This window comes from Falco biarmicus, chromosome 8 (assembly GCF_023638135.1).
Source record: "Falco biarmicus isolate bFalBia1 chromosome 8, bFalBia1.pri, whole genome shotgun sequence".
NCBI classification, from domain to species: domain Eukaryota; kingdom Metazoa; phylum Chordata; class Aves; order Falconiformes; family Falconidae; genus Falco; species Falco biarmicus.
This window is the reverse complement of record NC_079295.1, coordinates 14,741,818-14,757,889: the sequence shown is the minus strand read 5'-3', so window position 1 is coordinate 14,757,889 and position 16,072 is coordinate 14,741,818. Positions and strand designations below refer to the sequence as shown.

The 16,072-nt window shown below is 41.6% G+C and overlaps 2 protein-coding genes and 1 long non-coding RNA gene across 24 annotated transcripts in view; 1 reads left to right on the top strand and 2 right to left on the bottom strand.

Moving 5' to 3' along the window:
- Positions 1-4,585, bottom strand: part of CARF (calcium responsive transcription factor) — a 41,501-nt gene extending 36,916 nt beyond the window's left edge. For 11 of the 22 annotated variants that reach the window (XR_008823397.1, XR_008823396.1, XR_008823398.1 and 8 more), the window contains exon 1: positions 4,415-4,584. The gene's annotated coding sequence lies outside the window, so the exon portion shown is untranslated. Of the gene's footprint in view, positions 1-4,414 lie in introns of all 22 variants that reach the window. The other 11 variants (XR_008823400.1, XR_008823401.1, XR_008823403.1 and 8 more) reach the window with 3 other exon arrangements.
- Positions 4,586-4,625: 40 nt separating this feature from the next.
- On the top strand, positions 4,626-15,868 carry WDR12 (WD repeat domain 12). The gene is made up of 13 exons (XM_056348340.1): positions 4,626-4,777; positions 4,862-4,956; positions 6,108-6,202; positions 6,865-6,971; positions 7,818-7,933; positions 8,352-8,506; positions 9,254-9,299; positions 10,122-10,207; positions 10,405-10,545; positions 10,650-10,755; positions 11,541-11,673; positions 12,464-12,536; positions 13,247-15,868. The coding sequence occupies exons 1-13, from the start codon at positions 4,737-4,739 to the stop codon at positions 13,322-13,324; spliced, it is 1,272 nt and encodes a 423-aa protein (XP_056204315.1). The 5' UTR covers positions 4,626-4,736; the 3' UTR covers positions 13,325-15,868.
- Positions 8,753-12,457, bottom strand: LOC130153481 (uncharacterized). Its single transcript, XR_008823406.1, has 2 exons — positions 12,055-12,457; positions 8,753-9,078 (listed from the first exon to the last, which is right to left on the bottom strand). It is a non-coding gene; the product is annotated as an uncharacterized LOC130153481 (long non-coding RNA).
- Positions 15,869-16,072: the final 204 nt, after the last annotated feature.

Sequence of the window (16,072 nt, the reverse complement as noted above, 5' to 3'; positions counted from 1 at the left end):
CTCTGCTTTACAAAAATACTAGTCATCTACTTCCATAATCGATAGGATTTGCGTTACTCAACTCTGTCATGCAGCCATCTTAAAGTAAATCACATTTGTTTTCTAGCACCATAAAAATGAAATAAAATCACTATTGTTAGTCTATAGCTGCAAGCTTAGGGCAGGAAAACCAGCAGGTATATCAAACAGAATTTGGCATTAATCATGTGATGAAAGACAAAGACAGAGCTCCCAGCACTTTGGAGATCTACCTCCTATCCTAAAGAAAAGGACTTAAAGGAGCTCAGCTGCCCACTATAAACCTTCAAGCAAACAGAGAATATTGGACAGTGAATTGCCACATTCACAAGATAATGCTCTCACCCACACAGTACACCTTTTAAAGCAGTGACCAATCCCAAACATTCATAAATAAGCAAGTAGCCAAAATTACTAACCTGGCCCCTGTGTTACTAGAGTACATATATACTAGACTATGCACATAATAGCCAAACTGAATAGAAGAAAACTTAATTCCTGCAGTTTGGGGTGAGGGAAGGGGAAAGGTGTTCAGGATTTTCCCTTCAGTAATTATTTTAAAGGCAGGCAGCGTTATATTAGCACATGACTCCTACCAGCTTTATCTTCTTCACACTACACAGTAAATTCCTTGAGATGGGCCTTCTTGGCTGTGATATTTCAACTGTTCACAGCTTTGGTAAAGAGAATGTAAAAGGCTTGAGAGTGACTTGAAAAGAACCGTGCAACCCTGAGATCACAAATTTATTTTGCTTTGCAAAGATATAAAGGACAATGGGCAAAGTAAATCCACATCTCCTTGGCTTTTGAAGCTGACTAAAGCATCCTGCTGATACAAACAACATTGTGAAGTTAAGCTGCTCATATGCTCAATATACTAAATACTTTAAGCTAAAGCAGATTTATTTTTCCATACAACTTTCAAGTGATGACACTCCAAACCAAGTTCCAAATGAAGTTACCTCACGTGTACCAAATATTTTGTAGCTTTGGATCTGAGAACAATTATGAGATGTTTCAGTTAAAATGTCTGAAGCATGTTGGCAGTAAATGAAAAAAACAGAGAGAAAACCAGATTTCATCATCAGTCAACCATTTCCCCTCAGTTAAAAGATGTAAAAAAGATACGTCAGTTTTGCCAAAGCAGCACATTCAGCTCTTTGAGATAAACTGAAGAAGTTTGCTCCAGAGATACTGATGGCACGTACCCAGAGCGTGTTGGAACCTGACTACATAACACAAGGATCACTGTTATCAGGACAGACCAATGGCCTGAGCAGCCCAATACCCTGTATCTAACATTGGTTAATAATAAAGTTCAGGGGGAAAATTACAGCAGTAGGGTAAATATACAGTGATATTTATCCAGCTTCCTCTTATAAACAGTCCAGAAATATCCAAAGTTTTATCTTTGTGTTTAAAAAATCCCCGTGGTATGTTTTTGCCCTGTGACTTTGTCTGATCACTGCTCTAACCCAGGCACTGGCGCACACATCACTCTGGACAACAAAACTCATGGTTTAATTACCCAGGTTTCATTAACCTAGGTGCTGTGCAACCCCAAACAACAACAAAAAATTTTTCATTTTAAAGAAACACGTTTTTACAGGTACTTACAAGTACATACACAGTTAATAAACTTTATAGTTGTATAAATATTGCTAACAAATTCCCCGAACAAGACAGTTAAATCCTGTATACATATGCATGCATGGATATTTTATCATGAATGAGTAAATAATATACAATTATCCCTTCTTTTCATAAACATTTTACATCAGTGCCACAAAAACTTCCAATGTAACACCACTGTATCCCACATTTAACAATGGGTTGAAGGAGAAAAGTGGGAGTTTAATGTTGGCGTAAAACGGGATCAACAGCTGCATCCCCTGTCCACACAACAGGCAGCTCTCCATGCCTCAGCTTTAGCCTTAATGCAGCTCTACCCAACCCACTCCACAGGCTGCCCTCCACGTAGCCCACCACTCCCAAGACCGTTTCCAAATCAAGGGTTAGCACATTTTAACGCTATAGGACTGCTTCCTTTGCTCTGTCTCCCTTTGGAAAGCACTTTGTTCAAAATAAAGGGAAATCTATGGCCATTGCTACCCTTGGTTCAACTCTACAGAGAAGAAGCAGCCACAGAAACTGCTAGAACAGGTAAACATGATAACCATCATGAGCATTTCATGCAAGTTCTTACAGACCGTATCTTGAAGAGAGCAAACATTATGCACCACAATCTAGCCTACATTACCACCAGTGGTTCAATTCCAAAGACAAACACACTGACAGTTCAAGATTGTTTAGTAAAACACAAAAACCTGTCAGATCTTGATTTATTTAGCCATCAAGAACTCCCACGATAATGCAGCTGTCAAAGCCAGGGGCACCTTTTGCATACACTAGGTTCTCTGATCGCCATTCACAGACACAACTTGTGTAACATCAGGAACTCCCAACCGGACCAGGATTTCAGTGCTCACCGAGGTGAACCTTTGTCATAATGGTTGCAACCTCCTTTCTAATCCAGAAGCCCACATACTGATTCTTTATATGTAAACTTCTAAAGACACCAACAGAAAAGTCAAATGAGCATTACTTTAAAATCCTATTATTGACCAGTCACACCTCTGCCTTGCCTTAAGACAGGGTATTAGATTTCTGTATTTTCTTGCCTCTGATTCTTTATTCTATGGTAATAGCTATACCTATTAACTACAAACAGCAGTCCCTAAAAACACACCAGTTCTAGACTGACATAATTTTAAGGCCTCATACAAATGCTTACTTCTGCCTTCCTTCAATTACAAGGCCTCCTTGTGAAGGCAACATGCAGCCAGATCCCAAAGGGAAATGCTGCCTTTCAAACTCATTATTTTAACACTGAGTCAATGTTGTAAGATTTTAGTTATAAGAAACCTAAACTGTAAAAAGCGGGTAAGTCCATTGTGATAATAAGCACATTCTGCCTAGGAATACTCTGCTAGGGCAGGAAGGAGGGAGTTGTCTTAGATTTTTTCAAGCTTCAAGTCTTCAAAGCATACCAGTTTCAAAAAACAAAACAACAACATAAAAGAAAAAAAGTAAATCAAAGTTTGACAGTGCAAGTTCATGTTTTCAGCACTTCTGACAGCAATATTCCCAATTCTGGTTTTAATTTATACTTCTTGACAGGAAATATACAGTTGAAAGCCTCACCAACAATCTTTTTTGTGTTTTCCATGGAACTTTTCAGAGATTTTATAAAAAGATTTAAGATAATTGCATAGCTTACAACAATTAAATGCTCTCTCTGAAGACATTTCTCTACCACCACTATGAAGGGTGCAAATTACAGTAAAACATTATGAAGGGCACGAATTACAGTAAAACGTAACAGCGAGGAAATTAGGGTGTAGCGATACCCCCAAATAAATGAGCTACAATTAGCTTTACATTAACGTGCAACAGGTTTGAGATTTATTTTCTCTCTTTCACAGAAGAGCAGGCAGATACTGTTAAGAATTCACAGACCATCTGTGGACTCCTACTTAAAAGGTTTCTCAACTCACTTTTCTGTAGTTACAAGTATCTGGAAAATGCACCTGTGTCAGTTACATTGACAACGTTAGATCTTAAGCATTTCTTAAGTGTACTTAAAAAACAGATGAGATTTCTGAGTCTCACAAAACATCATAACTTGACACCTGCCCACTCCAAGTTGCCCCAACCCGAGTCGCCACACAGGGATAGCACGACTCTTCCCGGAGAGGCCGGCCACAAATAACTGTCAAAAAGGCGGGAGGGGAGAAGAAAATATCTATATCTATATGTATATATAAACCAAGCACTCAGCAGGTACTCACACAAGCAGCCTTTTGCCAAAAAATTCAAATTGACTTACAGCTTCTTTTAAAGCTTACTGCGTCTTGGGTTTGTTACTTTTAGTATGAAGTTTATTGTTGATGTGCCACTTATACATGCAAGAAAACACAACCCAGGTAACGCCAAGACGCCGCCATCCGCGGCGAACGGGCACGCACTGCAGCTCGCCGGCTCCAGCAGCGCCGCAGCCCCGCACGGGAACTACTCACCGCCCCGGGGACAAAGCCGGTGCCCCGCGGAGCCCCGCACCGGCGGCACGGCACGGCACGGCACGGCACCGCCGGGCCGCAGGTGCCCGCGAACACCCCGCGGAAAGCGCCTCCCGCGCCTCAGCCCTGAGGGGGCACGCGCGCACCTCACCCCCCCGCCCCGCCCTCGCCGGTCGCGCCCCTCCGAACCACAGTCCCGCGGTGGAGGAAGGGGAGGACGGGACGGACAAGCGCGGGTCCCGCCCGCCGCCCGGAGGGAAGAGCCCGGCGCAGTCGCCGGCGGCCCCGCGGAGAGCGGAGGGGAATGCGGAACGTGCCTACTCAACCTCGCCTCGGCTCCCGCAGGCGCCGCCATGCAGGCCGCCCCCCGGCGCACGCGCGCCGCCGCGCCCGCCCTCCGAGCCGGGCAGGGGGAGGGCGCGCGGGGGGCGCCGGGAAGGCGGCGGCGCGGGGCCTCGCGCGAGCCGCGGCTGGCGGGCCGGGGCGCGCGCGGCATGCTGGGCGGGGCGGTCCCAGCGGCGGCGGGCCGCGTGGCGCGGCGGCGGGCCGGGCCGGGCCGGGGCGGGGGCGCGACCGGCGGCGGGGGGGCGGTGCCCGGCGGGCGGGCGCGGCTCATCGCGGCACGTGGCCGGCGGCAGCATGGCGCAGCTCACGGCGCGGTTCCGCACCGAGAACCGCAGGTGAGGGGGCGCCCGGGCGGGCTGCGGGGGCGCGCCTGGGGCGGGGGCGCCGCCGGGGTTGGTAACGGCGCTGTGTGCCCGCAGGTACGCCGTGGAGGATGTGCCCTTCTCGGTGCCCGCGGCCTCTGAGACCGCTGACCTCAGCCACCTCATCAACAAGCTGCTGGCGGCCGGCGACGGTAGGTGCCGGGGAGGAGGAGGGAGAAGAGGAGGAGGAGGAGGAGGGGAGCGGGCGGGAGCTACGGGACCCCCCGAGCGGGCGCTGGCCCCGCGCCTCGCCCTTCCTGCAGCGCCGCCCCGCTGCGGAGCCGGGTCCCACCCCGGTGGTCGCTGACCACGGGCCCCGGGCGCGGCAGCTCAGCGCCTCGGTTGAGCTTGAAGGTGCCCTGGGGCTGGGGTCCCCCGGGGGGGCGGGCCCCGGCGCGCACCGCCCCTGGCTCGGCCTGGCTGGGCTGAGCGGGGCCCCCTCCGCCCCGGCAGCCGCCGTGCCGGTGCGGGCAGGCCCAGCAGCCGCGCTCCCGAGGCTGGGCGAGGGGCCCAGCACCTGACTGCACCGCCCCGGCGGGCGGGAAGGGCAGCGTTCCCCAAACCTGGCAAAAGAACTCATGACACCGAAGGTTTGTTTTTCCTGAAAGCCTTTGAGAAGAGCTCAACCCTCAGCTCTCAGGCTGAAATGGGCCTGCCCTGAAAGATTATCGGGGGAAGACACCTGTGCAATGTCTTCGAGAAATCCCTTTTTCTGTAAGAAATGAGACTTAATTGCATCTTAACCTGCTGAGACTCCTGCAAGTCGCTTTGAACCCGTGAAATGGCAAGCGACCTTGAATAGAAAACCGGTGCGTGGCACAGTGCTCATGTCAAATGTGGGGCCTTTGTCAACTGTGCCAGTACAGAGAGAGAAATACACACCAAAAAATCTCAGTTCCCTACTGTTGCTTCAAATACAGGGCTTTAGGTAGTGATGGCAAAGATGTGGGCTACTAGTGGCAAATTCCATACAGAACAGTGATGAAGCATCATGGCGGTTTGGTTCAATGTAGCTACAGAGAAAAGGATTTAGAAAATAATATATTAACAATAAGAGGCAACCTTTTGAACCCCAACAGCAAATCACCCTTACTCTTACATAATCCTATGGAATTCATGGGCTGCCCACTTAAAACTGGGAGATGAAACATACTGTTTTGTTGGGGGTGGGGTGGGGTTTTTCTTGTCTTTTCTAACCTCTTGCTGGCTCTGTTCTCCTGAACCAGCCATAGAGTGATGCTGTTCTTGATGGTATGAAATGAACAGTGACACCTGAGCATGCATTTTTCCTAATTTGTTTCAGCGGATCACAAGTATGTGGAATTTGACTTCCTTATCAATGGCCAGTTCTTGCGTATGCCGCTGGGCACGCACATTGAAATGGAAAATATCTCCACGGTAAGTCATACTTGATTTCACCGCATCTTGGACAGTAGAACAGCCAGCCAGTTTAGTTCAACCTGATTTAGGTATTACACTGTCATCCTGACTAGGTAGATTTCCTTGCTGGCTTTTATTTCTTTTCTGACTTTCCCAAGAGAATGCCCTGTATTTTTAAATCCATTCTAAACTGCAGAGTGATTAGAGAGTATGGGACTGAGCAATGCAAGGAGCATTGGTATCCAGTCTGTTGTCTATGCAGGTCAGAGGGGAAATTCTTGTCTTATTCAGTCCATCATTAATACATTTTTGTCTCCTACTGCATTAGTTACATTGGGGAATAATAGGGGAGGTTGGTATTGCCTCTAGAAAATGTTGTGAAGTATTTTAGACACCAGATTTTTACGGGTAAATACAGAAGAGAAACCTGGGAAGAGTGACTTTATTCGATTTTTCTTCCAGCTTGCTACTAAGAGCAATATGATAAAAAGTATGGAAAACAATAGAATTAACTTTTTTTTTTTCTATCTGAAGACTTGAATTCCACTACTGTGGCAGAGGACTTGGATAACAAGATCTTTGCCCAATGAACTTGTATATTTGCACCACACTACAGTTAAATGTTACTGATTTTAAAAAAATAAAACCATACTAAGTAAGTATTTTGTCTGTGAGCTCAGGAAGAAGTGGTGGAAATAGAGTATGTGGAGAAATACATGGCCCCTCAGCCAGAGGAGTGCATCTTCCACGATGACTGGATCAGTTCTGTTCAAGCCACTGAAGAATGGTACTGCATTAAGCCAATTCTGGTTTGTCTTGCTTATTCCTGTTGTGTGCAGAGGACACAGAGGTGTCAAATGGAGTGGTATTCTGTGTCTTTAATAATCTGGGGAGGGGGGTTCCCCTCTTTGCTCTTTTTTGTTTGTTTTTAACCTGTCAAGTCAGTCAGCTACTTGCTTTTATAAGTAATTCAGTTTTACACCTGTATTCTATGCTGATAGCGACTTTTAACACAAATAGAAAACAGCTAGAGTCTCTGAACAAGAGATGCTGTTAATACAAATGGCTAATACACTATTTATTATTTATCTTAAAGGACAGCAAGATTTCCTTATGTCTCTTTAGCTTAAACCCTTGACTTCAAATGTGACATTTGGTATTAACAAATATGATAGCGTACCTTTCTGCAGAGCTTTTCTTTTTTAAAAAAAACAAACATAATTGTGTTTTTCTGCTGTATTTTCACATTCATTTTCCAATCAACTAGGAAGTGTTCCTATATTAGGTAAGAGTTGGAAAATGCTTTGAGATCCTCTAGTAACGTACCATGAACAACAAATTATCTTTTTATTTTAAATAACATAAGCAATCTTAAGTCTCACCTACCAGAATATGCAGTACTCTTATTGCTTTTCTTTTTGGTCTGTACTCCTAGCCTTGCAATTGTAGGTTTTAATGAAGCTTTGCTCTGTAACAAAAAGGGGTTTTTTTGAACACACAAATTAGCTGTATTTTGAATTTGTTTCAGCTAACCAGTTACTATGCTAATATTTTTCGAGTTTCTGGTTGAGGCTTTTTTTCATAAAAACATTGCTGGTTTTAAAAACAATGTTTCAAATTCTGTACCCTGTAGGATATTAACTGGCTGCTATGATCAGACTGCTCGAATTTGGTCTTTGGAAGGAAAATGCATCATGACAATAGCTGGGCATACAGAAGTAGTGAAGGACGTGGCATGGGTGAAGCAAGGTTAGTGTGTATATACGTATATATTAGGCAAGTAGTAATAGATTTATTGGAGAAATGTCAGCATTCCTCAACCGTGAATATTTAATTATTTAAATGCTACAATGTTTTTGATCTCTGTCATTGGTGTTAGAAATGAAGTCATGGTGTAAGGCAGGCCTTCAACAGTAATGAGTCAGGTTTGACATGTACATTGTCTAACCACCTTGTAGTCTTTGTAGCAAATACTGGTATGTATAGTTACATTAATTATACTTGCAGGGTGACATGATGTAAATGGAGATGTGTATGAGTTCGTCTATGATACTTCTTGACTAAAATTACTATATATAGACTATAAAGACTTTGGAAAGCAGAGTTGGGTGCAAGCATGATTTTTTTTTTTTTTTTTTTTTTTTTTTTTTTTTTTCCCCTTCCTCAGATAGTTTATCATGCCTGTTACTCAGTGCTTCTATGGACCAAACTGTCCTGCTATGGGAATGGAATGTGGAGAAAAACAAAGTGAAAGCCCTTCACTGCTGCAGGGGACACGCTGGGAGTGTAGACTCTGTAGCTGTTGATAGCACAAGAACTAAAGTGAGTGCCTCCGGGAAAGAAACTGTTGCCTTCTGAGATGTTAGCAGCCCATATCTCAAAAATAATCTTTTTGTCCCTGCATAGGTACTAGTTACTATGATGGACATGCTGATAAGTTTCCAGTCCTGTTATAAATGGTGGTTACTGAGGATTAGGAGTGCTGTATCAACACTAGTTGAAGTGATGCACTTAACCTCTAGTATCACAGAAAGTGAAGGTGACTTTAGATAGCACAAGAGATTATAATGCTGCTCTTGACTTCTGTGAGTGAAGTTCAACGTTTATTTTAAAGTAAATTTTACTTCTAACACGCATGAATTTTGTATTATAATGGAACTATTTGAAAACATGACCTAAATTTTCAGAGCAGTTTTGGTGGGGAAAAAAACTTTCCGGAGTGGTACTCAGAAAAACCAGGTGGTAGAAAAGGTCCTTCTTCATCCAGGAATTCAACAGTTTAAAGAGCACTCACACCAAAGGTGGAGTCATGGCTCCCAGCTTGACTCAATATCAGACAGGTTAAAATAAAACTTTTCGGTGTTGAGGGAAATATTTCTGTTTTGTAGATATTTCTGCAAAGGGAGGAAAAATAATAGTTTATCTATGCCAAAATTGGTTTTTTGGAGGAGCCCAGCACTGGTTTTCATGCGTTATAACCCATTGATTAACTTTTCAAGCAAGAAGTGTATTTAGTATGGCTTACAAGGTCTGTCTGGATCAATATTAACAATGTTTCTGTTCATACAGTTCTGCAGTGGATCTTGGGATAAGATGTTAAAGATCTGGTCTGCAGGTAAGATAAGTGTTAAGCTGGGATTCTTGGCTCTCCAAAAAAATAATCAAAAACTCTACTTAAAACAACCTAAAAGATGGATACTGAATAGTTTTTTTCATTAAGAAAATTTGAGTCTGTAATAGTAAAAGCTATCAAGAACTTGTTTTTCCCCTAAGCTTTGTAAGGCCATATACATCTTTATATGAAGTTACTGTTTTGGTTGGTAACACAATTTCAGATATGGTTGTCAACTGTGTGCTGATGGCTTATTTTATTCAGAACACAGTACTTTATTTCTTTCATTTATTTTTAATCGATTTATGTAAGTGTGCAGATTGGAGTGTAGACTTCTTACAAATTAAGTTTGTGGGTTATTTTCCTGTTCTGTTATTGACACCATAATAGGGAGGACAGCAAGTTGATCAGGTCTCTTCTAGGAATGTAGACTAATCCCATTTGAGCTGAATGCTTTCTTTCACTGTTCCAAGTCCTGATGAGTCAGTTTAGGAGTGTATATATAGGTACTGTATCTAAAAAAATAAAAGATTGTGTTTGTCACACACCTGAATTACTGTTCGAATTTTCTGTGAACGAGGATGGTCTTAAAAATTATTTGGGACTTCACTTTAAAACTGTGTGACCTAGAGAACATCACTTAATTTGTATTCATTTTCCTTTTCTCAGAATGGATATAATACTAGTCTGGTCAGAGGCATAGGGTTAAAATATTCATGCATCATAGATGGGTTAGGTACTGTAAATATGGCGTTTCGCTTAATTACTTTTACGGAAATGCAATTCAGAAACCTCCGGGTCAAGTCTGACTGTCTTTTGTCACAGTACCTACAGATGAAGAGGATGAAATGGAAGAAGCAGCTAACAGACCACGGAAGAAGCAGAAAACTGAACAGCTGGGACTAACAAGGGTAAGATGAACTCCAGCTTGTCCAGGATTTTATATTGGAAGTGTGGCCACGCAAAATAATTTCCCTTTGTTAAAAATGACTATAGGAAAACTTCTGGTGGTATGCATCAGGCTGATCAGACAGGTATTCTTATTTGTTGAATATCATTAAAAAAATGTATTCTTTCAATCTAATCCCCTCTCCACTCTAAATTCTAGACTCCCCTTGCAACCCTCTCTGGCCACACAGAAGCCATCTCCTCTGTGCTGTGGTCAGATGCTGAAGAAATTTGCAGTGCATCATGGGACCACACTATTAAACTCTGGGATGCTGAGACTGGAGATCTCAAATCAACTTTGGTGAGATCATTATACTTTTATCAGTAGGTTCAGTTAAAGTCCAGCTCAAAAAAATTCTGCAAAATAGTAGCTCCAGTCTGAGTTATTATTTTCTTTTCTGACAGACAGGAAACAAAGTGTTTAATTCCATCTCCTACTCACCACTGTGTCGACGCCTCGCATCTGGGAGCACTGACAGACACATTAGGCTATGGGATCCTCGCAGCAAAGGTGAGCTAAAACTTGAATGTTCTCCAGGTTATTTTTTCCAAAATCAAAACTTTTCCCTGTTGAGAGACACCTCACAAACTGTTTCCTAGTCCCTCTGCTTGAAAGAAGCCGTTTGGGGGCTTTTATCAAATACCAAGATTTTCCATAATCTGGTGCAAGGCTTCTTTTAATTTCTAATAATTTAAAGTAACGCAGCTTAGGGTTGGTGGTTTTTTTTTAACTTACTAATGAATGTTCAACTTTGCAGTTGCGGGCCTGTACTTTTTTTTTAACCTTCACACTTAAGTTGGTCAGACCATCATTAGAGTGAAACAGTAGTCACTTTGTTATGACAGAGTGGTGCCCCACCTGACAGGATTGCGGATAACATGACTGAGCCATCAGATTTTTCATAGACATGTTTACTTGTTTAGCTTCTGTAAATCTAATCCAGAGTTTAACAGCATTATCTTCTTATGTTAATAATAAAAGCATGTATTGTATCCTTTGTTTCAAAAATCTTTGAAAACGGAGTTTAGTGGCAAGAAAATTGATTTTTAGTTCTGGGCTTTTGGGGTTTTTTTTGTGTGTGTGTGTCCCCAGCTTCTGTGGCTTATATTTTTGTTTGCTTTCTTTAAAGTTCACTTTGATTTTTTTGAAGTTAGAATTAGTGGTGGCAGAAACACTTGCCTTGAACACAAATACGTTGCTGACTGCTTTTCTCACTGGATTTTGTATGCATTACTGATATCTCCCCCCCCCCCCCCCCCCCCCCCCCCGGCCTCCTCTCTCTCTCTTCTGTTCAGATGGTTCCTTGGTTCTCCTGTCTCTCACATCTCACACAGGCTGGGTGACATCTGTGAAGTGGTCACCTACCCACGAGCATCAGCTGATCTCTGGTTCTCTGGACAACATAGTGAAACTCTGGGACACAAGGAGGTAAAATAAATGTGTTCTTTGCTGTTCAAAAGCATGTAAGCTTGTAGAGTCAAGTTAACCTAATGAAACAGCAAAAGCAGTTTCAGGCACTGGAAACTTCTGTGGCGTTTGTGAAAATTCTCCAGGTCTTAGGAGTAAAGTGTATAACAAAAGGGAGAAAAATACTTGTAGTCTATCAGAGGACCTGTGACTTAATATCTGCAAGAGCTATATGGCTTTCCAACACGGCACTTACCTGGCATTAACAGCACTATTGGCTGACATGCAGAAGGCAGCACCCATAACATTGCTACTAGGATTAGTGACCGCAGGTGGTCTGCTTACCGTTCCTCTACGGAATGACCCTAACAGCGGGAAGTTTCACTTCATACTCTTTCATACCTTTCATTACAAATTTCCAAGCGATGAAAGGGTTTGCATTCAGAAGACATAAATGTCTTTTCTGGAAAACACACAGCATCTACACATGGAAGAAACTATATAATAAACTGTTCCTAATCAGCAGATTGATTAAATTTCAGTCTCAAGGTAGTTTGCCAGCAGGTGAAAAATGTTGCTGTGTTTCTCTTTGGGGATGCAGGAGAGGTTAACACTGATGCAATCAGCTCTGGAGAAAGTAGTGAAAATGTCACAGATGGTAGATACCTGTACTCTCTACAAGTGTTCATAACTGCTAGACCTCATCTGTTTGATAGCATCATGATAGTATTTTTTCCTGGGACCAACTTTGTTTTCTGTGATTGCTCACTTAACTTCAAATGTGTTACTATAAATAAGTGTGTTTCCCCAGTTGCAAAGCTCCTCTGTATGACTTGGCTGCACATGAAGACAAGGTTTTGTGCGTGGACTGGACAGAAGCAGGGGTAAGAATCTGAAGAGCAAGTTACTCAATTTATATACATAGTGGTTTAGGAAGAGGGCTAAAAGCAGTCATGGACTATTTTTTCTGTTATGCTTAAAGATAGAAGAAGTTTTAGTTGTGCTGTCATCGATAACTAGGTGTTACTGTCATATGTGCTGCAGCATTTGCCCACGCTACTGTACAAAGGAGTAGGATGGGAGTATAAGCTCTGTAGTATTAAGTGGGTGTTACACCGATACTCCAAACAAGGAGGCATGAGAACAGCACACCTCACTGGGAAAATACATATTCCAAAGCACCATTTGCTGCCATGGAGACTAAAGCAGTAGCATGAACTGACAGCTGGGGCATGGCAGTACATGTAGAAGGGGAAAACTATATAATCATCTATAGCAAACTGCTCTGCTACTGTAGTGGTACACACATGTATAAAATGGAAAAAAACCATTTTGTTAGAGGTTCAGGATTCTCTGTGGCTCCTGTTCTCAGTAAATTTAGAAGTAATCCTGCAAAAACTTTGTTTCTGCTTTGAGGAGGAAGAGGGTAAGACACAAGGTTGCTTCTGCACTTTGATTCTGGATTTTAGTCATGCAGTAGCAGTTCATTATTCATTACTTCTTTTTATGTCTTAAAAAAAAATCAGTCTTCAACTTTTGTTTTGGTATTTTGCTTAGTTCTGGTATTAATCACAATTTTATTTTCCTCTATCAGTTGCTGTTGAGTGGAGGTGCAGACAACAAACTGTATTGCTACAGATACCCAGCTACAGCCTCTGATGTTGGAGCATGAAGGTTAACAGCCAGAAGACTTTTCTTAATAAATTAAAAAAAAAAGGTTTTTTTTTTTTGCAGCAGTCATTCTGTTAGTGTAGAGAGCTGTTGTTCCTGGTTTTTGTATTGGTAACCTGTATTGGTATTTGTCACAGAAAAATAGCAACAAGCAGTTAGGAATGTGATCAGTGTGAAACAAAGCAAAGGGAGTTTCCTCCCTTTTTGACAGTTTCGAATTAACATCTTTTAAGTGACTTTGTATAGCCCTTTTAATAAGGAGTAAACTGTTCCTGATACAGAAAAGTTACTCACTGGACTAAATTATTTTTTGAGCTTACCTGCTTTCTCTTAAAAAAAAAAAAATAAAGCTGTTGTCTACAGCCATTGGTTTAGTGCCTCACTGCAGCTAAAAATCAGACTTCAGCCCTCCTTTCAGTATGGCTGTTGGCAGTTTTTTGATTAAGCCTTTACTTGAGGAACCCAGGCTGCTTTCTAGAATAAAGACTTAGTATGTTTACAGCACAAGTGGTATGATGGAAAGGAACTTGACAGATTTACTAGCAGATTAAATACTCCGTTTTGGTTTTGCTCATAAATTAGGGCTGTAAATTACTTTCAAAGAAGGTGCCTGCCTTGTATTACGGTATGTGTTATGTTGCAGTACGATAACTGTGATACTGTACAGAAACAAGTGGAGGATCACACAGAGAAGGCAGAAGAAAAATTAGTTTGTCCGTAGAAAGAATGGATATAAAAAGTTGCAATAACTTTTGGTTTGAGATAGGGCAAGGACTATCCAAACAAGCTCCTTTTCTCTGCAGGTGGTCTTGCTTTTAATTCAATATTTAAAAGAAAAAGCTATCACTGCAGTTTATTAAGACGCCAAACCAGCACATAAGTTTCACAATGTGGAAACCAAAATTGAATATCCTCACTGCTGTCTTAGCTTTCAATAAATGTAAGACCTGTTCAGCACAATCAAGTCAAATGATTAAATTGCAAGGTTAATTTTTGTTTAGAGTGAAAACTCTGACCTCCAGGTTTACAATATGGACAAGTTCTGAGTAAGCTGTTTAGGAAATAACTAGAAGAGCAAAACTATGGAGAAAACAGCAAGAGTACAGGGGAAAGAGCTCTGATCCCTTGGCTCTGCAAGTAATGTACTGCAACTAACAGACCAACCTTTATTTACAAATGCTACTTACAAGGAATATGTTGTCTTGCCATCATCTTAATCCATGTGCACGTTCTTAGTATGTGCTTTATCCTTTATAAAGCAATATACCTGATTATAGCGACTAATTCTATTTTTTTTCCTTTAAAACATTGCCTTCTACTTACTCCACAAGCTGGAACATGTAAATATGGTGTGAATAAATGTTTTGTTTTGTAAACCTACCAAAAATACAAAGCATTTTTTGAGCAGGAATTTAGTATGTGCTGGAACATGCAGCATTCCTTCCTCCCTACTATCGCAGATTAATTTCACATACACATTTGTGGCTAGCCAGTCTTAATTTAGCAATCATTAGCTTAATATTCATGAAAGTTTGAAAAACTTTCTAATAATTTTTTAGTATGAAAACAGAAAAGAGTAATATCCTCTTTAGCTAATCCTTAATCCAGTACACCTTACTTTTGGAGGTCTTAACCAAGTGAAGTTTTTCATTTCAAGACTCACAGTGACCATTTAATTTACAGTCTTGAGCTATTTTCTGTATTATAAGAAATGCCAATTTTATTACTGTCTCTTCAGTTTTTCTTTCAGGTAAATTATGCTTGAGCGTAGCTGTATTTTGCAGTCAGATAGCTGTGGAGCACCTCCAGCCAATTAAGTAGTTGATAAAAGTAAGTGGGTGCTCTTACATGCATATGTCTAAAGACCTGTGAATGCAGGATAGTTAACCTTAATACAGTTTTCTTGCTTTCCCAGCTTTAAAAAATACTTATTAAAAAGGTCACATCACTTGGACTGTCAGCTTAATGGAGAGAGATTATGATTATTATTATTTAGACTTAAATAATTCATGCCAACTGGGATTTCTTAAGTTTCAAACACTGAATCCATGAGATCTACTACACTTGTCACCTGTAGTAAATATAGAGAGTAACTAGAAAGGCAGGTTTTGGTAGACCACAGTTCAGAAGTGGGAGGGTTTTCACACCCTCTTAAGTTTGGGTTCTCTTACTGGGAAGAATGTCAGACACACAAAGAACCAACTAAGTAGCACATATTAACATGAAGTGATACAGCGTAAGTACAACGTTTTTGAAATGCATCTGTATCACCATCTACAAGTTATTCTAGAACCTACAAAAATACTTTTTAGATTTGGCTGAGTGACAGTTCTTTATATAATCTGTCATCTTAAAACATTTTAGTAAGAATATCTTTATTTCTCCAAACACACTCCTTCATTTAAAATAATGTGAAATTAGAATAGCCAGCACGAGTTGATTTTAAAATTTCTCAGAAGAACTGAGCCAGAAACACAGTCCAGAAGCAAGGTGCTGATGGCGACATTACTCACAATACTTCCACACACACACCCCCCAAAAGAAACCCCAAAAGCAAAACAAAAAACCACACAACCCCCCCACCTTTCTGCATATTTGCAGTGCCCAGGTAGCATAATATGGAACCAGAATGAAATTTTATGTACTAACTCCTAGCTTTCCTTAAACATCAGTGATACTACAAGTGAGAGGAATAAAGACAGTAGTCGAGTACTGTAAACTTATTTTTTGTATCAATGGGGTGGAGGTA

Bases quoted from the DNA above. Each gene is read 5' to 3' on its own strand.
- WDR12 (XM_056348340.1), top strand. From the start codon at position 4,737: ATGGCGCAGCTCACGGCGCGGTTCCGCACCGAGAACCGCAG. The intron at 6,203-6,864 runs GTAAGTCATACT...CTGTGAGCTCAG, and splicing joins AAATGGAAAATATCTCCACG to GAAGAAGTGGTGGAAATAGA. The intron at 7,934-8,351 runs GTTAGTGTGTAT...CCCCTTCCTCAG, and splicing joins CGTGGCATGGGTGAAGCAAG to ATAGTTTATCATGCCTGTTA.